The sequence below is a fragment of the Telmatherina bonti genome (genome assembly GCF_933228915.1).
Source record: "Telmatherina bonti genome assembly, chromosome: 6".
Taxonomy (NCBI): domain Eukaryota; kingdom Metazoa; phylum Chordata; class Actinopteri; order Atheriniformes; family Telmatherinidae; genus Telmatherina; species Telmatherina bonti.
The window spans coordinates 25,623,630-25,650,192 of NC_136624.1; the positions used below are offsets into that span (position 1 = coordinate 25,623,630).

At 37.4% G+C, this 26,563-nt stretch overlaps 1 protein-coding gene across 2 annotated transcripts; it reads left to right on the plus strand.

Annotated features, from left to right (window-relative positions):
• Window positions 1-11,444: 11,444 nt before the first annotated feature.
• On the plus strand, window positions 11,445-26,216 carry mars1 (methionyl-tRNA synthetase 1). Of its 2 annotated transcripts, XM_079242314.1 has the most exons (22): window positions 11,445-11,646; window positions 13,294-13,384; window positions 13,762-13,840; window positions 15,031-15,162; window positions 15,599-15,674; window positions 15,818-16,002; window positions 16,607-16,716; window positions 16,881-16,997; window positions 17,335-17,538; window positions 19,136-19,337; window positions 19,588-19,662; window positions 19,923-20,093; window positions 20,554-20,649; window positions 21,373-21,490; window positions 21,668-21,881; window positions 23,146-23,277; window positions 23,440-23,544; window positions 23,742-23,937; window positions 24,650-24,721; window positions 25,004-25,030; window positions 25,330-25,491; window positions 26,051-26,216. In XM_079242314.1, exons 1-22 carry the CDS (start codon window positions 11,544-11,546, stop codon window positions 26,198-26,200), a joined length of 2,817 nt encoding a protein of 938 aa, XP_079098440.1. In that variant the 5' UTR covers window positions 11,445-11,543; the 3' UTR covers window positions 26,201-26,216. The 2 variants fall into 2 exon arrangements, with proteins under 2 accessions (XP_079098440.1, XP_079098441.1); XM_079242315.1 differs by lacking the exon at window positions 25,004-25,030.
• Window positions 26,217-26,563: the final 347 nt, after the last annotated feature.

The window sequence follows — 26,563 nt, forward strand, 5'->3', positions numbered from 1 at the left end:
AGCTTGTGTTTAGTAACTCTTTTTAACAATTCTGTTGACAGTAGACGGCACAAAGGCAGAATTCAGAGGTACAAGGCGAGCGAGGAAACAGGAAACTGCAAAGACACATCAAAGTTTGATCACAGCTTGGTTCATATCCTCTTCATCTTGCCATTTGCTTTTCAGTTATGTTACGTTTCCATAGTTTAGTTACCGTCTTTAAGAACAAACAGACAATACACACAACCCATTTGGGTGCCGGCACCAGCACTTAAAATACATGATGATTAATACCTGTCAGCACATAAGACAAAAGTTCAGCTTTAATTACCACCAAACAGAGTCTTGAAGCTAAGAGTAGTTGTTTTTGGCTTTACAATCCTGTTGCATGGATTCAGCAATATGTAATTTACAATTAAAATGGTGCCAGCAAAAATTACAACCTACCTCTGGTTTGAAGAAAAGCCAAAACATACAGCAGGATGTACACACACACGCTGTCCACGATGAGCTCTTCTCCACGCATAGACAGGAAGAGGCTCAGTGATACTGCACACCTGTTTTCCTTTTCCTGTCTTTCTTGGCTGCTCAAAACAATTGTCAGAGAACAAGCAACACTAATTAAGCTAACACAACTTTGCTGCAACAAGGCTGTACTTAACTGAGCATTAATAAAGGGAGAGAGATTTTCCAGCACAGACACCTCAACTCAGCCGCCAAAGGCTCAAATGTGCACACAAACGAGACTGAGAGCATAGCTAAGTCCTTAGGTTGTATTTTTCTGGATTTTGGCCCCAAAGGCCAAAACTGTCAGTGGAGGGGGGATAGGATGTGTCGGCAATGATGCAGGCGTTCGTCATGTCATGACTCATGATTCTAATTATAGTTTTTTGTGTCTGATTCACCGTGGCAACGTGAGTGGCTATTTAACTCAAAACAGATAAAAATGCCAGCGAAAAACCGAATCTGCTCAAAGTTTAAATTTACAACAAATTTCAAAATTTAACTTATACAAATGTTAAAATGAGATGTTGCTCAGACTAACTCCAAAGAGGATGTGCAAAAGGTAAAATAAAAGTCAGTCTGTGTTTCTAACTGCAGGTCACACAGCAACAAGTTGGCAGAGTTGTTACACACCCCAACATACAGAGAAGGCCATATGGCATTAGAGACATATGCAGGAATCATGTCAAAGCTGCTGAGAGGCAGTGTTAAAACATGCCAGGAAGTGATGGCAATGGACTCATTTCTTCATCTCAGCAGCAAAAATAAAAATAAAATAAAAGTAGGAAAAGAGATAAAATGGAGAAAAAGATTTAAATGGAACAAATAAGTAAAAAAGGAGGAAAACTTAGAGTGAGTGCTGCAGTGATTCCTCTGTCTGCTCTTGCTTGAGTGCATTTGCTGAAGCTCTGACTCGCTTTGCACATAGGTCAGACTCACTTAAAGAAATGGAAAGTATGCAATTTGTGCGTGCATGCAAGAGAACTGGAGCACCTCGCCCTAGTCCTCAAGTAAAAAGACTGTATCGGCAAGATCACCAGTCCTCTCTGTCAGAACCATGCATCCCATAAACTATAAACCTAAACACACACACACACACACACACACAAAAAGATGAGAAAACTTTACTGCTGTGAAACAAAAAAAAAAACAAACCAGAAAAGACGGCTCAGAAAAATGCTTCAACACACAAGCAGCAAAATGGAAACAATCTAGCAGCTACAATCCGCAGAAAATCAAATGCAGTCGCTTTCACTCATGCATGCACACACACACACACACCAACACACAGTTAATCCAACACAGACAAATTATCCTACCTCTATTCACTGAACCTTAACTGACCCTACCTTCTCCTATTTAGCCAGTATTTTGCCTATGAGAGGATGACAGAGAGACCATCAGCAGGGTATTTCCCATCCATTAAATAAAACAAACTGAACTTGAAAAACACAATAACGCAGAGAAACGGAGAGACGAGGACCACTGTGCTGACCGATTCATAATCACTAGTCCAACTGATTGATTGAACTATTGATTTCAACGCGGCGCTGACTGGTCAACTGTGCTGTTACACATCAGAAATACGGCGTGGTGGTTAGAAGTGAAGCAGAGCACATTATATTCTTCTCAGGCTTTGTTTGATGCTCGACTATTTTTAAAGCCTTGGTTTTGTGGCAACACAGAATCAATCACATACATTTGCTGGTGCCAAACCACCAGCATGTTTAAGTGACATTAATCCAGTGAAAGGTCACTGGATTAAAGACTTCAGGGATTATACTGTAGATGTTTGACACTGGTGCTTCTCAATACGAAGGTTCAAGGTTTCAACCTAATGATCCAGTGTGTTTGCAGACTGCCTGTGTGAGCTTTTACTGGGCGCTGGGCTGTCCTCCCACAATCAAAGCACATACACGTTGGGTTAAGTGCTTCATTTAAAGTGGCCACAAGTTCAAGCATGATAGAAAAAGTGGATGCCTTTCAAAATGAACAAACATCTTTGGATTTTTTTTTTCTCAACCTCTAGTGAAGGAATTCAGCTCCAGACTTGAAGTAAAAACACAGTAAACAGTTAAAAGCATGTTTTCTATACACATAAATACTCTGCATGCATTTCACATAAAATCATGAGAATAAAACATAAGGCACAAAAATAGCACCTCTTTCTCTCAACCAAATTATACCTTTTTGATGCATTTTAAAGGGAAAGTGATATAAATCCACACTAAAAAATTGTGTAATAAAGCTTGACTTGGCATTTTTCTAATACTGAGAAAAACACAGATGAGCAAACAGCAATGGAAACATTCCTTATCTATGAGATTCATCTTAGTGGAAGAACCATTGGGCTCCTAGCATCTTTAGTTTAATAAAAAACCTTTTATCTGAGTTTGACAGCCTTGTCAGAGCTGCAACATTTAGAATTACAGCAATCACAAAGAAACAAAGAAAACAGCTTTTAAAATGGTCTGATTGTTTCATATATGATTAAACATTTGACTAATATAATAAGAACACATTACATATAAAAGATAGACATCGTTAACCAAAATCAAATGAGAGGCCGGGGCAGAAGTGCTTAAACTGCGTTTTTGCGATGACTGTTATCATTAACTGAACTTGCTCATTTGAGAAACGTCTTTTTAAAACTGACTTGATAAGTAAAAATCTAATTTGTAGGATGCAGTGAGATCCAGTTGCACAACTGCAACCAAATAGCCCCAACCTACAGGCAGCCATATAGGAAAATCCGGTTCAGCCTTGTGTGTGTGGTTTGTTGCTTCTGGGTTATTGTAATAACATGGTGATGCAATGTGATGCAGAAGGATGAGGGGGGCAACACGCAGGATATGGGATCTGTTCCAGAACTTTAAATAGATATTAGGCCTGAAAGATATGTAGTATTGCCAGTTCTGCTCTTTAACACCCCCCTCCTGCTCATGTATGGTCACCTTTAGCTCCAAAAACACCAAGATAACAACAACCAAATGCCTATTTGGAGGCTTCACATTGATAGGTATAAAAACTTAAGGTATGTTCCCGGAAAAGCAGATTCATAAAGTCTAAAACACATGCAATATATGGATGTAAATAACAGCATAATAGGTTGCAGTTTTATAGACACGAGGACAGGCTGATGATAGGGTTAGGGTCAGCTTAGATGGGTACGCTGCAGAACACCTGAAATGAAGCCAGGAAAAGCAAAAGAGTGACAAGTAACATAAGTATAAAATTCAATGTTTAAATCTTCCCTGCAGCTCCATGTCGTCCCAGATAAGCCATGTAATAACTACTTCAACCAGCTCAAAGACAAGCCAGTGAATGACAGGCTTAGCTCCCACAGAGAATGTTTAATACTGGGCCTATCAACCTTTATGGCACGGCAGGACTGGAGTGGAGTACAGGCTGTTGGTGGAGAGTTTGGCGTCATATCATATCCATATTCATCCCATACGTTTGAAGTCGAAAGAGGGTGGCTTTAATAATCATGGCTACATGGTGTTCAAAGAGACATGAGACATGGGAAGAGGAGGAATATAGAGTGAATGAGCAACTTCAAAGAGTTATTGCACAGACTCTCACATATACACATGGCAGATACACACTTATATGCACGTACACCGAACTGTATTTACATATGAATGTCTATAACCAAAGGCATCCCAGGAAAATGAGAGAAAAAGTTGCCGCACATGAGGCATCCTGTTCAGTAACATTAATTACCATGAAAATAAGTTAAAAGTTAGTTATTTTAAGCTAAGAGGACTTAATAACTGTGTCAGCCAAATAGCAGCTCGAGTTCTTCACAGTAGCGTGATAACTACTGCCTGTGCATGATTACAATACACAAACAAGACTCCAGTTTGCCGGCTAATCTGACGTTTTAGTTCCATGTTGTAGTCAGGTGATGGCTGTGGAGTAGAGTGTTGCATCACATCATACATTATGTGTAAAAGGAGATGTAACACAGCAGCGGTAAGCGCAGAGGTGCTTTAAAACTTTCCGAAAAATCAATGCTTCACCAAACTGAATGTTACATTACTTTACCTAATCTACACCCGAAACACATTCAAAGATAAAAAAAAATATCTCTCTCCCTCTCTCTCATTTATAAATATATATATATATATATATATTTATAAATATATATATATATATATATATAAATATATATATATATATATTTATAAATATATATATATATATATATATATATATATATATATATATATATATATATATATATATATATAAATATATATATATATATATATATATATATATATATATATATATATACATATATATATTACACAGAGAATTCACATGCTTATATTTAAAATATTAACAAGAAGCTATTTCAGGGTCAAAGCTGCAGCAGAAAAAGCCAAGGCAGGATTTTCTGTGCATCAAAATGACATCAAGTATGCTTCTTTACAATATACACTAATATGCAATAAAGATTTTTTTTTCTTCTAAATTAAGGGTTTGAGGACAAAACAGTGCAAATATGTCAATATATGTTAAAATATTGAAACTTTCACTCATGTATAGATGAAAAAAGTCCCCTTTCAGCCTGAGGAAACGTTCTACTGACAGCAGCCATACGACAGAGCGCTCTCTGTGTTTTTGGATGTACAGTTACAACTACCAGCAGTGATGTCTCTCTCTCCATATGAGACACATGCCTCAAGCCAAAACAGCCTTTCATCCTCATAAAAGCCATGCATTATTGATGATCCGACCAGAGAGAGACACTGAAGCACACACTACGTTTCCCAGCGTGACGTTTGGCTGCTGAGTATGCGCACAAATGCATATGTGTATGTAGGTGTGTGTGTGTGTGAGTGTGTGTGGCATAAGTGACTAAACAGGTGGGCTGGATTAGTTGAGTAAAGTGTCAAGGAGCCAATCAAAAAGGAGATGATGACAATAAAGCAGCCATTGGCTCAGACTCATTACTGCCACCATGACAACAAACCTCTGTGGCCAACTGCAATCACCAGTGTCTCCAGTATGTGTGGTTTTCCTCCTTGTTGCACATACTAATATTTCGCATGTGTGATGCCATCATTTCAAGAGCTTGCTGACGCAACGCTTGTATTTACAATGAACCCTGAAGGCTGCATTGACACATAGCAAACTTCTTCAGAGTTCACTTCTATAATAATATTCAAGTTCTTGTTTTCTCCCTTTTTCTACATAAACATAAAAGACTTTTTTTTTTTTCAAAAAGACCAGAGTTTCCACAGTTAGGCAAAATAGAGAGGATTGTCCAGGAGGCATTTTAAGTCTTGAGAGGATTAATTCAAGCATCACATTTCTTTACTTTTTTTTTTTTTTTTGCTTGTAATTGGTGTATGCATTTTACTGGAAAAACTGCCTTTGTGTTTAAAAGTAATGAGCTTACTTCAGTAAGAAAAACAGGCTTATGGCAATTATTTTAGCTAGCAGCTTACATAAACAGCACAAAATATTGATCCCACACTGGTGAAACCATACAGATATATCATCACATCTAAAATAAGAACACTGAGCAGATTTAACTAATATTGTTAAGGAAACACTGGATATAAATATTCATTTTAACCTAAAAATCTGAGAAATAGTAACATTGTTTGACATCTTGTTTTGTCTTTTTCTTCTGTGTGAAAAAATGCTAACCTAGATTTCTACTATTGTTTTTCAGTCAGTCAAATACTTAGTGTGGCCCATTCTATCAATGCTTCTTCACAAATTATTATATTCACATAAAAAATATATTTGTTTCTTTGTTAAAGTCTGTTTTAAGAATGAACATAAAGGAAACCATATAAATGTCACTGTGTAATGTTTGCTGTACGGAGCAGACAAACAGAACGTGGTGGGGGTGGAAAAGTATTATTTATTCAATGCATTCCAAATCGAATTCAATAATGATGTTTGTTGTTTCATTTGAGAAGTGAATTTCAGCAGCAATGCTTTGCTTATAAGGATAAGCTGTTGACACACAAACAAGCAATTTCTTGATGTTCCACCCGCAGAAAGTAAAAAGCAACGCAGAAGTCAAGTGTGATCTATGACGGAATGAAAATGAAATGAATTTTCACTGACTGGGCTGGTGGGTTGTTGTTGCTGAGCCTGTGGGAATGTGCAGTACATTGATGTTTCTAATGAAGAGCGCTGAGCTCCATTGATCCACCAGGGATGAGAGTGAGCTGTCAAAAGCTATCAGGCGAGTCGAAGACCCACTTTTAGCTGCATGCAGCCAAAGTGAGCACAAGGCCGAGACACAAGGAAAAGAACCTAAACCTCCCGAGGCAAGCTGTGGAGAAGCGCGGCACGAGCACACAGACAGACACAGCTTTGATGTCTGCAGGGGGTTATTTGTTCAATAAAGGAGCATTACACAAATAACAACATGTCTAACAACATGACCAACAGTAAAGATCAATTTAAGTGTTTACTCATGGGACCTTCAGGTTCATTCAGTTATTTGATGCCATTTTTCTAAACAAGAAATTAACATATTCAGTTTATAATAATATATTTTAAAATACATCATCCAGTTTTGCAAGCTGTGGCCAAATAATGTGCAGCTTGTAGCTACTTCTGCTCAAATAAATTGCTTAAATTATAATGATGCATTTTAGTCTTTAATTGATGCTCTGATGTAAACAGTCTTCAACGCAAATCACATTTCAGTTTAGGAAACACTGCCTCTGATTAAAAGGGATTTTTCTGCACTTCTACAGTAATCAGAATATCTGTCATGAATATAGTGCAGTTTATTCATGAATGATTAAATTATTGCACTGATATTAAAAGTGAAAGCAGGATTAAAATGGATTAAAACAGAGCACAGATGAGTAGTGGAGTAAGCACAATAAACTGTGTGAATCGGGAGCTGGCTCCATATAGACAACATCATATGGTGGATAAACAAAGAAGACTGCTTTGTTGTTATGGAAGTTGCTCTTACTGTACTATCTAATGTCATCACCAAATGTCACAGTTGTTCAGCTACAATCAAGACATATGACATTGTGTTTATTACTGCAATAAAATGTGACAGGCTGCTTTTGAAATGCCTAAAATACTTGACTTAACTGAGCATATCTGGGTTTTGAAGAGGTTCAGATCCTGTTTATGTGCTGTGGGAAATTGTGAGTGGTACTTTCAAATTTTGGGGTGATTTAGTAATAATCAGAGATTGGGTCTAATCAGTTTTAAAAACTACAATTAACTGAGTGAATCAAAATTCAGAATTATACAGAGTACATCTGTGCAAACTGATAAAAACCATCACTTCTTAAATCCTGTATTATTTATAGCATTTAAAAATTAACTGAGTTTTAACAGATTGTCACAATTTTATGAGTATTTTGTGTCTAAAATGCAGGACAAAAAAGTCAAGGTACTCCCAGTTTTGAGAACCACCAGGTTTCCTGACTGGTGAGCAATGGAGGCCATTAAAAGAGTGGATTATTTATAATTCAAAACAACTAAAAACCACAAAGCTTTAATAAAGGTTCGAGTAGGAGCTGCAGATTAAATAAAAGACTTCATGACATCAAGACTTTCCAACGCCAGACAGTTACACAGGCCAGTTCTGCATGACATGGTCCATGTTGCTTCACTGTGATCTAACAGCTGCAACACAAATGTCTTGCAAAAAAGAAAAAAGTAAAATTGTCTGATGCTTAAATAATGTGAGGTTAACATCTCCAATGTAGCATCTCTTATGAAACTTGTTAGCTTTGATTTTCTTCTGCTTCCATAAATAAATAAATGAAACTGACAAATGAAAAACAGAGGAAAGCATTATCATTGGCTCTTCAGCGGTCATTAAACATTAAGTATCCAGTAGTGTAAACCTAAAAATGGAAAGCCATTGCTGTTTTAAGATTCACTTGTACAGTGGTGTGAAACACCTTTATTCTTGCAGGAAATCATTCGATGCCGTGCTGTAGCGGTCATGATGACTCACCATACAGGTTTTGGTTGAAGTTTTAAATGGTGAGTTGGGTTCTGTTCTTTATCGTGGCCAAAGTGATGAATCTGTAGTCCCTAAAGGGCCAAATCAGTTTTCAATCGAGCTGAACTAGTTAGTTAAAGTTTTACGTTGCAGTTTATATATCTGCATCTTTTAAAATTAAACCACAGCTTCATCAGGATAAAAAAAAAAAAGTCTTTGCGGGTGCGAACCACATGCCCAGTGTAATAACTATCAAGGAAAACAATCAGCGAATGAGGTAATAAAGGCAATTTGACATATCTGAAATAAATTCACCATTTGTTTAACATCTTTCTACAAAACCACATGTAATACTTGTTTAGTGTTGGGTTTTTTGAGATTGTTGTTGAGTTTAGTTGATCTGCAATTATGCAAATAGTCAAAGAAATAATCAGATTTTCCAGACACAGTTAACATTTATGATAGTTTTTCAAATGAAAACCTTATATAAGTGATATTAGACAGATGTATCTTTTTCTTTCTTTCTTTACATTTTCTGCCTTGTTTTGGTAAAATGAATAAGACAAGGATGTAAATAATGACTGTGCAAAAAACCTGAGCGAAAACAAACAAACAAAAAAAGATTCACATTTTCTGTTAGTTCTATTTGTTTCATTTTGGTGAACAAATGATACAATCAGTGCATGTTTTATAAACAGATAATGTATTTTCATTGCATTTTCATCTTTACATAACTTTTCATCTTCTAAGACTCCCTTCTTCTGAAACAATGACATGTCTTGTGGTGCATACATACACATGCTTCTGCACAAAAAACGTCGGCAAAATGAGGAGTACCCTCATTCACAACAGGATTTCAGAAAAAAGTTACTTGGGACTACAGCACAATCAAATCAAATCAAGAACCAAGTCAGTAGGTGAACATCAGCTGCATTTTGTTGTATTTATGTGTGACATACACTGACAGTTAAACTTGAAACTAATCTAATCTAAAAGAGTCACAAGAAGTGATGTTTTTAGAGCATTTAAAGGACCAGATATCATAGAACAGTACAAGCTTAGCAGCGCTGTGGCCATTTCCTGGTGCAAATATCACAAAAGGCAGTGGTAAGAAGAGGTTTTGCTGAATCAAGCTTCTAAGCAACCACAGGTTTCATCCCGTAGATATATTCACAGAACATAGAGCATCAGTGTTAGCTGTCCAGTAAAATCAGGTTAGGCTTCATGGTCTCAGTCCCTGTTTGACTACAACAGTAGTGTAAGAGGCGTGCTAATATTCATTACAGGGGACTTGTGGCCCTCGTCCTAGTACTGGGCGAGGTACAAGGCACTTTTAATCAAAAAAGTCACAAGTGGAGAGTAATCTTTCAAGCTTATTTCGTCACAGCCTGGCAGAAAAGGGAGAAAATCTGCAGCTTTGCATGGACTTAATAACGATTATGAAACAGAAACATGCAATGCGTCAGTAAAACTGTTTCCATCGCACCCTGTGGTTAACCTGTCCATGCAGTTCCTGTGAAGCATACATAGGTTTCTTCACACGCAGGCCCATGCAAATATTTCTGAGCAAAACATGTAACATGTAAATTGCATCTTATCTTATCAAAGTGACATTTAAACAGATTACCGACAATGGGATTATTTGTTCTGAAACATTGTTAAAGCATAATACAGTATTATGCCTGAACATTGCCTGCTGAAATTTAAACAAAAAAGAAAGAGTTAAACATCAAAAGTGAAAAATAAAAGTTTCTACTTTACAGGGAATACACAAAATGAGCCTCAAAAGGTTTTGAGGCTCATTTGAGTAGTTGTGACAGCAGAGCCTGCAAATGGCTTGACAGTACAACATGGAAACAAACAAAAGGTTTTGGAAAAGTGGGTCTGTTGTTATTATTATAATAACTTTATAAGACCTTACTTGCACCACACTATAGGCTCAGAGAGATTTTATACACACACACACACATACATATATATATATATATATATATATATATATATATATATATATATATATATATATATATATATATGTGTGTGTGTGTGTGTGTGTGTGTGTGTGTGTGTGTGTGTGTGTGTGTGTGTGTGTGTATTGTAAATACTGTAAATACTGTAAAAATGTTCCCTATGTGATACTCTGATCTTGTAGTTCTAAAAAAGATCTTTTCACTTATTTTTATTAGGGTAAATATTGTTTTTCTTTAAAGAGCAAACTAGCAAGTTCTGATCCACATTTGTACTAAATAACACATCCAAATTAAATACAGAGGGTGGGCCCTTTGGCCTATATATTGTATTTATATTTCTGGAGAAATTAACTTGCCTTTTTAAGGCATTTAGAAGTCTCATCTCTGCCTGTGAGAGACAAGATGTTACTCACCTTGCAGCGACGTGTGGTGACAGCTCAGTTGTATTTTTGGAGTGAACTGCAGGGAGATTGACGTTTGCGTCTGAATAAGTTTATTGCGAAATTCTCTTAGTAATGATAACTTCACATAGCTCAGCTAATGGGAGCACTGGGGAAAAGTCCGCCGTGCACTTTTGAAAATTAAAATTCACTCCTGGGAACTAGTTACCTTTGCATCCCATGACGGCAGCGCTTGCTCGCCCTTTAAGCTGATAAAAAATAGCTTGCGCTCTGTGGGGTTTGGTGGTTTAAGATTGGCTACAATCGTGCAATATGATTTTACATCGAACCAATGAGATGACTGAAAAAAGCAGCGATGTGGTGCGCGCAATTAACTTCACGTCGTCGCCCGGTACTTTTAGTTTAAATATGAGAATCTTTCCGCCTGGCCGATCTAGTTTTAAAGACACAAAACAAGCATACCCCAAAATGACGTTGAAGTCGCAAGTGCGCTGAAGCATTGTGGGAAATGTAGTCTTGCTAACCAGCACACAGCCGTTGCCAATGGCGAAACAGTCAAACCTCAAAAACTACATTTCCACCATTTTTACTCAGGGTAACAGCGCTTGCATCAGCGTGGCGACCACTCGCCGGTAAAGTTACCACCAGCTACTTGTCATCTTTAAAACCATATAAATTGTCAATAAAACCCGCGAAGCGTGTTGTAGCAGAAACACTGCTAACGACCAGATGAAGCTGTTTGTAAGTGAAGGAAATCCGCACTGCCTCAAAGTGTTGGCTGCGCTGGAAGTGACAGGAGTTCAGTGTGGTGTTCAGTGTGTCAACCAGGAAGGTGAGAAAGCATGGTTAGCTTATCATAATTATGTGAATATAAGTGTAATTACGTTTGATAACATTTGTCCTTTGGTAAAACCAGCACTAACTAACCATAACATGTACTGTGGTGAAGTTTGAGTTTAACGTATGTTTTAATTGTCGATTATTATAGTAGTATCAAGCTGGCTTTATAACTAACGTGACATCTGCCTGTCAGTGTCAGTGAGCATAAATGGGCTGAATAGTTACTGTATTTGAGAAGCGGCTAGAAAACACTCTTGCTGCCCATAACTGCTGAGTTTTTTTTCTCGTGTTTTGTGTGGCATGTGCTACTTCATGTCCCCTTTTTATAACAACTTAAAGCTACAGGTGCAGCATTTTTAGTCTGACAATAAATACTACAGTACAACAAGTTATTTGGGTTTATGTTGGTCTTAATAAAACATAATCCAACACTTTGGTTAAGTAGTGTCACTATATCCTGATCTTTTTGAAGTGAATTTACTTTGTCTAAATGCAGGCGAACATAAGTGCCTTTGCCAGTGTCTCTTTGTCAGTATCCTTCAAGTACTATTTCAGGTAGTTATTTTTATGATTTTATAGTGTGTTATTCTGTGATACTTAGCATTAAAACTGCCTAATATAAATTAAGTTAAAGTTTTTATGCAAAAGAAATATTTGTAAAAGAAATAATCTCAGATTTGAACATTTTTACAGTTTGAGGTAAATTTATGATGTGGCACACGGCCATTTTTCTGTGGCAAGCAGGGCACTGTGTACCCAACAAAAAAACATGAGATAAATAAACAAACGCCACATTTGAATACAGAGTTCGGAATATGGTCAGTCTTATTAATTAATCCACACAAAAATATTATATGACGTTCTTAAAAATCCACTTCAGAGGAATGAGTCAATCTTCTCTTTGGATAAACAATAGTGTTTAAGAGATTTATTTGGAATTGACATGTAGAGCTTTTATGGCTTTGCTATTTTTACTTCTTCCATCATATGAACTTTTTACGCTGCTGCATTGTTTAGTCTGTTTCAGAAAGGTCAAATCATTGGCATGGATCTAGCAGTGAAAACAGAAACTACTAAAATTAGATGAACTGTCCATATTGGTGAAAAAAGCTGAATGATCATTCATTAAAATGTGTGGTAAAATCAAATTGAAAACAAACAGTAGACTTGGGGCTATGTTGAACTGGTAAAGAAAGAGCTTTTTTACATGATCAGTGCAAAGGAAACCCAAAGCTTTGGGACAGAACATTTATCTAGCCATAAGAAAACCACAAATCGTGAGGCTAACTGCAGAAACCAGCTTCAGTTTGCTAGGCAGCATAAAGATCAAACTCTGGAGCAATGGAAGAAGGTCATGTGGTCCAGAGTCCAGGTTTACCCTGTTTCAGAGTGATGGGAGGCATTTTTGTGATTTGTTTTTTCTGAGACTTGGCTTTGGTTTAATTTACATTAGGGCAGTTATCTGGAAGTATTTGTTAACACAGACTTTTTTAAAAGGATTCATAACATTATGGGTAGAAATGAGCTTCTCGCCTCAGGTCTGCGCTGTCAAAAAGCTTATCTTTTTATCATATTTTGTAATAAAACTTAATCAATTTTTTTTTTTTTTTTTTTTAATCATTATTATTATTTTCTCCAGAGAAAGTGGTCCCTTTCCTAAGCCGTCCAGCTTTACCAGTCTTGCTCCTGCCCAATGGACAATACCTTTTCAGCTCCAATGCCATTTGCAGGTCAGTAGAGTAGATGTACTCCTTTCTGCTCAGTTGTTTGTTTGTGTGAGTTGACTCAAGTCTGAAGGCTGCTGGTTGCTACAGAGCATTTGATACAAAAACCCTGAAAAGTTATTTAAAAATAAATAGAATAACTTCCATAACCTTGTTTCATATCCAACCAAATCGATAACTTTCAGTTTAATTCCTTGTTATTTGTTGCTCTCAGCCCAGAAATAAAAAGAACCGAGTTTTGCCTGTTTAGATATTACTGGCTTATGTTTAAAACAATTTATGATTAGTTATTATAGCAAAGATTAGATTTTTTTTTTTTTTTTTTTTGTATATTTATTATGTTTACATGTCTGTCTGTTTTTTGCTACTTTTTCAACACACAGATACCTGTTTGAAGTAAATGGACAAGAATCCAGTGAGCTTTGCAATCAATGGCTTGAATGGGAGGCCACAGTTCTTCAGGTAAGATGATGTTTCAGTCAGTTTTCTGTCAGTCTGTAAAAAACAATAGAAATATTTCTGACAACTATTTTCTAATAGTGCTATCTTATGTACTACTCTGCTGTCCTTCATCATGTTTCCAAAGCAAACATTCTGCAAATACATAAAGCAAAATGATCCATGAAGTTCATCCATGGGTTTGTGTAGAACAGTGATTCACAACCTTTTTTGAGCCTCAGCCCCCTGTCCATTATCCATGTCCTCTGCTGCCCTTCTCCATTAAAATGTAGGGAAAGCCTTTGTTTACACCACAGGTCTTTACGCTTGATCCCAATCTTTTGCTGGTTGTTTACATTATAATGTTAATATGACCTCTGTCAGAGTCTAATGTGAATAATGTATGACCCTTAAGTGATCCGTACACACAGAGGAAAACACATGCAACATGATGTGTTTAAAGAAATAACACGCTGACATGTGGTCAGTGTGTGTGTGTGTGTGAAGGGATGTCACAATTACTTAATTTCATGAATAATTGCAGCACTAAATTGCAACATGATTAATTAATCGTAAAGTTTCCTCAGTTTTTGTCTCTTTGCATAAAAAAGATCACATCTGAATCATAACAGCAGATCAGCACACTTTTACATAGAACAAAGACAGAGTTATTTGATATATCATCTAGGTTGTGATGCAGTCATCCTCTAAATGTATTTCCTCAAAACTCTCAGAATCAAAACTCTCTCTTCAGTCTTCACGGATAAAGTGGTTTTTGGTGGATTCTGTTTACTGCTATGACAAGGCAATTTCCCCTAATATGCTTCTCTTATACACACAATACCAAATTTGGATTTTTTTTTTTTTATATGGCATAAGTAATAACTCTGCTATGTATGTGTTAATGCAATAAACAAACAAACAAACAAAGTGTTATTCCCACAGATGAATATTTGTGGGAATATTTATGAGAAATATTTGCAGCAGGGAAACATCTAGGTGTGTTGCAGCAGGGAAGCATCAGTGACTGCAGGACAGTGGACCTGAGTTTATAATTCCGAATGTACAGAATCGTTGTTAAGAAAACATTTTGTATATTATGTGTGGGATTAAGAGAAAGTTGTTTAAATTTGTCACATTTCTTTTGTTCTCTGCTTTAACAGATGTCACTCAGTAAGTTCTAACTTAAAATCTGTTTGATCTTATTTGCACAGCCTCTGCTGGTACAAGCGCTTCACATGGCAGTGCTTCAGGGAAAAGGATCAGAGGTGATCCAGGTCCTTAAGGGTCCTTTAAACGTCTTGGACCAAAGTTTAAGCAAGGGGATGATGCCATATTTAACTGGGGTACAGTATCACTATCTCCTACTTGGATTTTTATGTTGGTACTACATGTCTAAAACTTAAGAAGAAGAGAAATAAGAACAAAAAATGCATGGTAATGATTCCTTCTGAATGAAACGTATTTCTCTTCTCTTCTCTTCTCTTTTCTTCTCTTTTCTTTTCTTTTCTTTTCTTTTCTCTTCTCTTCTCTTCTCTTCTCTTCTCTTCTCTTCTCTTCTCTTCTCTTCTCTTCTCTTCTCTTCTCTTCTCTTCTCTTCTCTTCTCCAACCATGGTTGGACATGCAGAATTATGCACATTAAACAGTCAAGCTGCGTTTTTTTCTTATGATTATTTTGTGTAGAAAATTACAAGACTGTAAAGATTTTTAAAACCGAGAATTTTCCTGAACATTAGGTATACATTGCGACAGAAATTGTTAATTAAACTTCTGTGTTTCAGGAATCTGTTTCACTTGCTGATGTCGTTTTGTGGGCTGCACTGCACCCCGTTTTATCTGACTCCTCTCTTGCATCTGGTAAGTGCTCAAAAATGTAATCACTCTTAGTTTTCTACTCGGCACCTTTGCATATATTTAAACCTTATGTCTTATTGCAACATGTTGCCTTAAAATAATTGAATCTTTTGCATTTCTCTTTCACCCTTTGCTGTTTCTTTCAGGTGAAGAGAAGTCTTTGAAAACTTGGTTTGACCGAATGGCTGCTATGCACAGTTGTCAATCTGCTGCTGAAAAAGTGCTGGGGGGAAAAGGCCTTCAGGCCATGAAGAGCTACATGCAGAGGCAACCTCTTCCTCAGAGCAGCCAGTGCAGAGACTCACAGCTGTGCAACAGCAACCCTGCTGAGGTATTTGCTAGATCATCACTTTAACTGTTAGACTTCAAAGGTTGTTACTGAACAGTATAGATTTGTTGGAGCGTCAATGCTTTACTGTACTTGTGCTTATACTTCAGGAAGCATGTTCATGCAGGATTACTAGGAACGCCTTTTGATTTTCCTCTTCAAACTGTAAATGCACAAAAATGCAAAACATCTGAAAATACATGTTTTGTCACATAACTTTTGCATTTCAATGTTTTTCATCAGTTTGTTTGAAAGGTAAATTATTTAGATTACTGCAAGGCTTGAATTCATCTCACCTGAACTTCTCAGATTGTGTGCTCTATTACAAATTTAAGTCAGCCTCAATAACCAAGAAAACTAAGTGAGCACCGGGTTTAGGATATTGAACTCAGAGGTGTGATATTAGTATTTTTTTTAACCTTTATACTAAGTATGTAAAGGGTTTTAACTGTGTCAATCAAATTGTGAAGCAACAGCAGCAAGGTATGTTAGATTGGAAAAATGATGGACAGATCTGCAATCACAGACACCATTTGCAGAGATATCCTAACTTAAAGGTTAGTCAATTTTATGGCTAACAATTGTCTTTCTCCCTGGTTTTGTTCAGAGTGAAGAAGGTGAGCGTTTTATTTCAGAGGAGGAGATGGAAGCAGCTGCTTTCACCTGGTGTAAAGGGTTAAGTGCCATCTCTCTGCCAACAAACACGCAAAACCCCATGTAAGTAACAAAAATAGACAAAAGCTCAATGAAAACAGACTACACGTCAAAGTATTTGCAGCGATAATGTTTTGTACTGAGATGGTGTTGAGTGCATCACTGATGCTTGTTGGAAAGTCATTTAGTAAAAATGTGCATTCACATGTTATTTTCTCTACCTTCAGTTTGCCACAGGAAGGCAAGCGAAATATCCTCGTAACCAGCGCCTTGCCATATGTCAACAACGTCCCCCACCTGGGTAATATCATTGGCTGCGTTCTCAGTGCTGATGTGTTCTCCAGGTAACATTTAAATCCTTTAATCTCTATCTTTTCTATAAAGAGTTCTAAAAAAATCTGATATTGCTTAAAACCTTTTCTAAATCACAAACAATATTTTACACATTTAAAGTATTGTATTAAACAAATATCTGAATATTACTGCAAAAAATATGTAGTCTGTCTCAGTTTTTGGTCATCCATTCCCTCATTAGTGGTTGTGATATAAATTTAGTTTTGCCAGCATTTTATTTGCATCCAATATCTGCCGCCTTTCTGTTTTTTCTCTTTTTTTCTACATCTGTTTTCACTCATCTTTGTGTTTCATTTGCATCACTTACTGTTGATGTACGCCTCCTAGATATGGCCGTCTTCGAGACTGGAATCTGTTGTTTGTGTGCGGCACAGATGAGTATGGCACAGCAACGGAGAACAAGGCCAGAGAAGAGGGCCTGACACCCCAACAGATCTGTGACAAATACCACGCTGTTCACTCCAGCATCTACAAATGGTTCCAGATTGACTTTGACTTCTTTGGCAGAACCACCACAAACAAGCAGACGGAGTAAGTGAGTTGGTTTTAGTGTCACTGGTGAGAAAGAGTGAATCTGTTGTCGAAGACGAAACTTGGTTGTGTGAAATGTGTGTAAATGTAAGTTGTTATTCATGTAATATAAAATGACATAACATACAGTTCAGGTAGTGGAAACATGATAGATATCTGTCCATCTAAAACAGCGTTTTTCAGTCCTGGTCCTCGACCACCGCCCACTTCCTTTCAACTCCAGCATACCTGATGAATGGCTGAACTGCTTGTCAAGTTATTTGCTTTCTTCCTTCAGTTATGTTAAAGCATGGACACCTCTAAAACATGCAGGGCAGTGGGTGGTCTCCGACGACCAGGATTAAAAAAAAAAAAACACTTCTCTAAAACATTCATCTTAAACTAAAAGATGTTAGAAAGAATCACAACGTATTTATCTAAGAACCAGTGTCAGTTTTCCTTCATATTGGAAGAAATCCTACTGAAAAGTCTCATTAGTTGGAAAGATCCGTTTAATTATTTTGTTTTTAGTTCTTGGAAATATGTGTCTTTGTGTCATTTTGTAGTTTGAAAATTACGTCTTCTATTTTTAAGACTTTTATTACTTCAAAGAAAGGAATGGTGTGTAGGTGGGCATAGTTTTATTGATTCATTTTTGTCAGTGTTTGGTGGAAATTGTGCCTTAGATTTTTCCTTATGTAGGTGTTGATGTGATATTTTGAAAGACAAGATTCTGAAGAAATCGCTATCACAAAACAGAATACAAGTGTAAGCCACTTTTTCTCAATGAATATCAGACCTGAATGCTGATGCGTGTTTATTTAATGCAATTATAGTCAGATTTATACCTGCACTGCATCTGTGTAACGTCCGTGAAGGCTTGATATGCACCTTTTCCAGACCTGACGTGTAATCCAGCTTGTAGCGTGGTCACCTGGCTGTACCCCCTTGTAATTACGCGATTCCAGACTTCTGGAACTTCCCGCTGACTTCTTGCAACCCCAAGTCGTAACCCTACACTGGAGTACGATGTCATCTGCATCAGCTGTGCTGGCTCTACCGTATGCAGACGCTGCATGTGTATAAATCAAGCTTAAGAAAATGAACATTCTTGTTTTTGGGTCTTTGCGTGGATAAAGTACAACATTAAAGGCATCAAACACCAAACACCATGTTCTTTGAGAAATGAAAACAACCCTCAGATTAAAGCATTCTCACTTGATTCATGAGAAATGCTCGGGGGGGAGGCGAGGTCCTATCTCTTCATTTTATCAGCCTACAACCAACACATCAGCTTTGTTTGCTTTTGTTTTTTTTTTTTGTCTTTTGTATTTTTTAAAACTATTTTATTTGATGGTTTTCCTGCCAGTCAGTAATGCAGACTTTCTTTTCTTGATCTTCTTCTTCTATCACCCCCCTGCTGACATGAACCCAGCAAGGTTGCAACTTTTTTTTTTTTTTTAACAGAGTGGAGTTGAAGAATTAACTGGCAAAACATAACGATTATTTTCAGCATATCACATTGTACTTGTACGCCGTTTAACCTGTTAACACAGGAGTAAGATCACAGGCCTGAAGAATATTTTAACCAACCACTTTATCTGTTTTTTGTTTTTAGGATAGCTCAGAATATTTTCTGGCGACTCCACAAAAATGGATACCTCGTTGAAGACACAGTGGAGCAGCTGCGCTGCGAAAGCTGTCAGCGTTTCTTGGCTGACCGTTTTGTTGAAGGCACGTGTCCCCACTGCTGCTACTCAGAAGCTCGCGGTGATCAGTGTGACAAATGCGGACGCCTCATTAATGCTGTGGAGCTCAGGGTGAGTTTGGAGGCGCAGGTTGTGAATCCAGTGGGATTGTAGTGGGTTTCATGTGAAGAAACCCGTCTACATCATTCTTTTTTCTTTATTTAAATGATAGAAACTATACTTATAATCAAAACTAACACATCTCAGGAACCAGACAAATACCTGGTTTATTTAGCTGCTTTTTTTTTTTTCCTCTTCTCTTTTTTTTTATTTTTTTATTTTTTATTTTTTTAAATTAAGTAATAATTCTTGTCGTCTTCAGGAACCTCAGTGTAAAGTCTGCAGGCAGACTCCAGTAATCCGCTCCTCCAAACATCTCTTCCTGGATCTGCCTAAGGTATGCCTTTTACACAACACTGAGAGGCACTGGGTCGTGTGTACTCCAGCTTCACACCATTTTCTTCGCTTACAGTGATACAGACAGTAATCCAGTTTAGTTTATCCAAGGTAGCATTCAAAGACAGAGCTTCAGGAAGACAGCTATCCCTGTGGCGATACTATATAAACACATGTACTCTTTTCAAAGCTGTGCTTCAGAGTTAAGATAGAGGATGTTTTTGTCAGCTATATTTTAATTCTCACTCTTTTCTGTTGCAGCTAGAAACTCAGTTGGAGCAGTGGCTGGAGAAGTCAACCAGCACCGGGGATTGGACACCAAATGCCAAACAGATTACTCGTTCCTGGCTAAGAGATGGTCTCAAACCTCGCTGCATCACCAGGGACCTGCTCTGGGGGACACCAGTACCACACCCTGACTTTAAAGAGAAGGTCTGCGGTTATCATCTGTACCCTTTTTATACTTTGTGTCACACTAATAGAAACACACCTAGGTTGCTGTACTGAGGTCTCCGAATTGTCTTTATAAAGCAAGTTTAGAGACATTAAAATGGTTTTAAATAAGAAACAGAAAAAAAATGGCAAAATTAAAAAGTTTTACTTGTCCAAAGGAGAACTGGTAGTTCTGGTAGTTGCATTGTGAGGCTGATGTTCTTCCCTCTTTAAAGATCAGTTAATGTTAATGTATGTCAGCCGCTGTGGTTGTAGTGAAAACGTTCAATAATTTAATCTTTCACACTTAAGTACATGAGAGTATTTAATTTTGTGACTGATCATAACAGGATTTTGGATTTATTTCCACTTTTCTTTCTTTGCTGTGGTAACATTTTGGTCAGCTTCTGCAACAAAACACACAAGGATGTCATTCAGTCTTCTTCTCCGTCCTCTGCAGGTGTTCTATGTGTGGTTTGATGCCCCGATTGGTTATTTGTCTATTACTGCCAACTACACTGACCAATGGGAAAAGTGGTGGAAGAATCCTCATCAGGTACCAAGCTGCAACCACAATGCATGTCAGAATTTAAGGGCCATACTGATAGTTTTTTTCTACTTTTTCAGACAGAATGGGCTTTACTGTTTCGTTTTTTTCTTATTATTGTTCCAACTGGCCTTTTCAGTGTCCACTGTGAAGCCCCATCTAACCATACCATGAAACAAAAACGCTTTAGTATTCATTACACCAACAACTACAGTATACACACAGTAGATTGCAGAATACAAGATTGTAGTCAGTTTTATTTCCTTATAAAAGAAATGTTTTTTCACTTTTTTTTCCTTTCTTTTGGATTTTTCTTTTATGATTTACTTGTTGTTTTTTTTATTAAAGGGAATGCTTTGACACACTTGCAGTTGATATTTTATCCACTTACTTGGACAACATCCCACATATAAACTAAAACGTATATATCAGAGAGCAGGTACCAATTAGCTGACTTGTTCATGTACATTTGGACACAACTGACCTAATATCTAAGGCTAAACATTTGACATGCTCTCTTATAAGCCTCACTGATGCATCCCATGTTTCACCATGTAAAACCCAGAACTCAGACCCCTCCTATGAGTGTGTGATGCCCTGTATTTGCTAGGAGAAAAAGAGATGGGGGGGAGGGAGGGGTGAAAGCAGATAAGCCCTCTTTGAACTGGATGATCTCATGATGATCTAATATGATGTCATCCTCATAGTGCAGTGTTGTGTATCTGCCACCAGGTGGAGTTGTACAACTTCATGGCCAAAGACAACGTGCCATTCCACAGTGTGGTGTTCCCCTGCTCTCTACTGGGAGCCCAGGACAATTACACTCTGGTCAATCACCTGGTTGCCACTGGTAAGTACAATTTAAGTTCAACGAATGATTAAATATTTATATGTGCGTGATTTGGTTGAGGTTCACAGCAAAGGCAAGAATGTTTTAATAACACACTAATGACACAAACGCTTTTTAACACTATATTTTTTTAAATGTTGGTACTTTGACTATAATGCAGGCTGTTATTTCTTTCAGAATATCTGAATTATGAGGACACAAAGTTCTCCAAGAGCCGTGGTGTTGGTGTCTTTGGAGACATGGCGAAAGACACAGGTATCCCATCTGATGTGTGGCGCTTCTATCTTCTGTACGTGCGTCCAGAGGGCCAAGATTCAGCTTTCTCTTGGGCTGACATGGCTTTGAAGAACAACTCTGAGTTGCTCAATAACCTGGGAAACTTCATCAACAGGTTGGTAATTGTCAAAAGATGAATTCCTGCTTCCTTCAAATGATAAATGCGAATTCAAGAATTTTCATTCAGTCTTACTTACTTAGTACATTTAATTCATTTAAATTTCCCACTTATAATAAGATGAACAAATGTCTTTTCAGATAATGAAACACAAATTACACTTGTTTCCTTATCTTCTTTGTCTGTTTTTATTGTAATTCCTAATATAAGACACCAGTGAGGATAGGAAAATGTGCCAATATACTTTCTACAGAAGTTTCACTCAAAAAGTAAATATGCAGCAAAAACTGTCATCAAGCCCAATTAACAGCTAACTTTTCAGATTGTTGTGCTATCTGAAAAAAGTTACAGCAGTAACTATTACAAGACGTTCACCCTAGTTTTCCAAATTTGTTTGGGATGGTGTAATTTAGCCCCAATTACATTGCCTCAAATGATTTTTAAAAGATCAGGGTTAAATCCCACATCAAAGATTTTTCTCAGCAGCTCTTTTTCAAAGTACCTTGATCTTCAAAATTGGTCTCGGGCAGCAAAGTTGATGCCTAATTGGTTCAAAAATATCTTGTGGATTGCAACCAGCCTAAGGTAGAAAGAATTCTCCTTCAGAAAAGAAATTCTGTCCTTCCGCGGATCCAATCCCTGAGTCGCTACATCATCGGTGACAGTGTGTCTGTCTCGTAGATTTCAGGGTAATTGTAAGCTGCAGTGTTCAGTCCTGCCACAGCTGAGTTAAATCATTTCATAGATAATCTGATAAATATGCTGCTGAATGTTAAATGAAATCATAACTGTTTTCTTATTGTGACAAAAGAAAAGACTCAAAAACGGATTCTTGTATATAAAGAGAAAAAAAACAAACAAATTGAAGTCAGTTTTAAATGTAACATTCTTGTTTCAGCTCTAAAAGACTTGGTTTTTATACTGAGATGTATAAAATATTAAACCTATTGCATCAGACATGAAACACAATAAACAACATGTGATGTGTACATGAAACTTGTTTCAAATGGAGCCACGTTGAAGCAAGTACCAGCCGTGTGATGGGACTCAGTGCAGCACACTATTGTGTTTATACTAGCAAAACACAGCAGTTTATGTGGCAAATAAATCTATAATTCATAAACAATTATCAAGTCAAGTAACGTCCCCTTCCCTGGTTTAGCTCTCTCTTCTGCTGCCTTTCTCTCCCCTCTTAACATTTTACATCGCTCACAGCTTTTTCTTTTTCACACGCGCCCTTTATTCTCCCTCTTCCCTACAGAGCCGGCATGTTTGTTACCAAGTTCTTTGAGGGATGTGTGCCTGCGATGGAGCTACAGCAGGAAGATAAGAAGCTCCTGGCTGTGGTTGGCTGGGAGCTGCAGCAGTACATCCAGCTCATGGACAGAGTCAAGTAAGACCAGTCAAACCCGCTGAATATAAAAAAAAAAAAAGATGTTTCTGGATTTAGATGAAGTATACATTTAAATCACATGATTACTCATTAAATTGACAATTTTACAGTATTTTTTATGTTTTTAAAAATGCATTTATTTTTTCTGAAATATTTTATCAGAATTCGCGATGCCCTTAAACACATCCTGAACATATCTCGCCATGGCAACCAGTACATTCAGATCAATGAGCCCTGGAAGAAAATTAAGGGAGGAGACTCAGAAAGGTGAGATAGTCCTGACCAGTTGTAAAACAGTCTTTATTTTCAGTAGTTTTCCACTAAATATATGGATCTTTGCTAGCTGTGACTCACATGTGTCAGTTCTCACATAGCAACAAAGCAGAGATGGACCCTTTAAAGAGGGTCTCGTTGACATTCATGACTTGTGAGACGAGTTAATCTGATGTGTTTGTTCTCTTCAGGCACCGTGCTGGAACTGTGACAGGAGTTTCTGTGAATATCGCCTGCCTGCTGTCTGTAATGCTGTTGCCTTATATGCCAGCGGTCAGCCAAACCATCAGGGATCAGCTCAACGCTCCTCAGTCCTGTATCTATACCATGTTGCAAGGCAGTGGAACCTTTGTTTGTGCCCTCAATGCAGGCCACCGCATTGGTAATGTGAGTACGACCTAGACATGTAACACCTAAGTCACACCTGTGCAGACACACACATACACATTCGTAGTAAATTGATGCTGGGTGATACAATGAGGATGCAACAACCTGTCATTATTTCAGTACTATTGAGGGCATGGTAGTTTTGTGAACACTAACACCTACACACACTTGTGAGTAATAAGCTGGAAAGTGCAAGGAGGCTTCAGCCTTCCAGCAAGCAGTACATTTCTCCCAGGCCACTTGTCCCTTCTGGTCTAATTGTGGTCACTTGTCTGTGCAGCAGGCTGATATCGCTGCATTCAAACACCAAGTCTGTCATCAATTGCACATGTGGCCTCCAGACAAAGAGCCGGACATGATATTGTTCAAGACCACACAAAGCTTATTTGCTCATGAGCTTTTTGACAAACTGTCTGCCTCTTGTGCAATATTTTATTGTATTTATTATATTATTTGTGGTGGTGATCATTGCAAACACTTAAGAGTTTCTCATAAATGGTCATATACCTACTCACATAGCCTCCAGATAGAATATTCTAGTACGATAGCCTTAAGCTGAATCCACAATCAAATCTTTCATTGAAACTTTTGCATTTTTATTTATATATATATATATATATATATATATATATATATATATATATATATATATATAAAACTTTTTTTTTGTTTTGTTTTGTTTTTTATATCTGCCAACTTGTTTTATTCCCAGGTCAGTCCTTTATTCCAGAAACTGGAGGCAGACCAGATTGAAGCTTTGAAGAAGAGGTTTGGCGGACAGCAGGTATTTGATGTTTATGATGTCTAATGGTCTGTGCTTGCATTCAGTCGTGTCGTGTAAGGATGTAAATTCACCAGTTATGAATAATGAATTGAGAATATATAATGCATATCCGTTCACAGGTCTCTGTCAGACTGTCGTCATGAATTAGAACTGCTTTTAATCGAAGTGTCTGGATTTTACAACATGATACAGAGCAAATGCAGTGTAAATATGTAAATTTTGAACAGATCATCTATCATATAGATAAAAAAAATAATTCCTTTGAAACTCCCTTACCTCTAGCTTGAAGATGAACCATCTAATGAGAAGGTATTGAGTGGCGTTTGTGAAGAGTCAGTTCCCGCTAGTGCTGTTCTGTCAGTGCTGATTACACGTCTTCACTAACACTAGCAGCTAATTTAACATCTTAATATTTCAGGTTTTTGTGTGTGTTTTTTTTCTTTTTACTGATCCCAGTGTGACTTATCGTCTATTCACATGGAATGACTCATAAAGTCCCACTGACATGCTGAGTTTTGTGTATAAATGTCTAAAATGAAGCAAGTAATCAGTAGAGATAATAACTGTGGAAATGGCTGGAATACATCTTTATCTTTTCACACCTTCAGAAGACATTTCAGAACGCTGCCAGCACTCAGCCTGCTCCTGCTCCTGCTCCTGCTCCTGCGCCTGCTCCTGCGCCTGCTCCCACTGTTGGCGTTGGCGTGATGAAGGGGGTCGGAGTGGACCCGGAGAAAGCCAAGCAGCTCACCAAGGCTGTGACTGAGCAGGTTAGATCGCTGACTGACAAGGACATTTTTCACATTTATCAAATTTTCATGATTCCTAACTTTTAAAATGTATAATTTCCTATTAGAGCAGCAGTAAAAATCTTCATTTATTTTAATAATTAAAAAGTTAATAACTTAAAACATTTTTTTTTTATTTTTATCTTTAAAAGGATATTAAAATGGTTTATGGTTTAACAATAAACGCAAAGCAAATCGAGCGCTTGCAAATTACTCAAGAAACAAGTAAACGTTCAGTTTACAAGCTACACCACTTCGGCGTTTACATTTTCAAAAAATAGCCTTTTAATTATTTTGCTAAAGTTTTTTTTTTTTTTGCAAACGGACTCAGTAGTACATTATATTTTTATCGCAGCCATTAAAATGAAACCAGTAAGAGACTTTATATTCCAGTTTTTCCAACGGCGAACAGAGGATTCAGTTTCGCGAGTAAAATACTGTTTGTTACATTCTTTCCTGTTTTATAATGGAATAAATATCCAGTTTTAAATTCAAGATCAGTTTTTGGAGACTATTTAAAACATTTTCTCATTTACTACAGGGGGACAAGGTTCGAGCACTCAAAGCGCAGAAGGCAGAGAAAGACGTGATTGCTGCAGAGGTGTCCAAACTGTTGGAACTGAAGAAACAACTGGCTCTCGCTGAGGGGAAGAACCCGGAGCCTACAACTCAAAAGGGCAAGAAGAAATGAAACAAACTGAAGGGAAAATCAAGGTTAGCCAGGAGAAGGAGACTAGAATGGGAACAACATGTACACTAAGAGTCAGGGATATTAGCTAAAGGCAAAGCCATGACAGGATCTAAGACAATGTAGCATTGGCACCGAGGACTAATGAAATGCTGGATAGGCCGACGGGGAAATGAAAACACACAAAGAGACAGTCAAATGAATACAGCTACAGAATGAAGGGATTTTTCCAAATCCCTACACCAAAAGAAACTGATTTTATACTCTCCATGTGATAAAGTCAGCATACGATAGAAGCATTGGAAGGTGTGTTACACATCTAAAGATTTTTGTTTTGTTTTTATTATATCCTCTGGAATTTGTTTT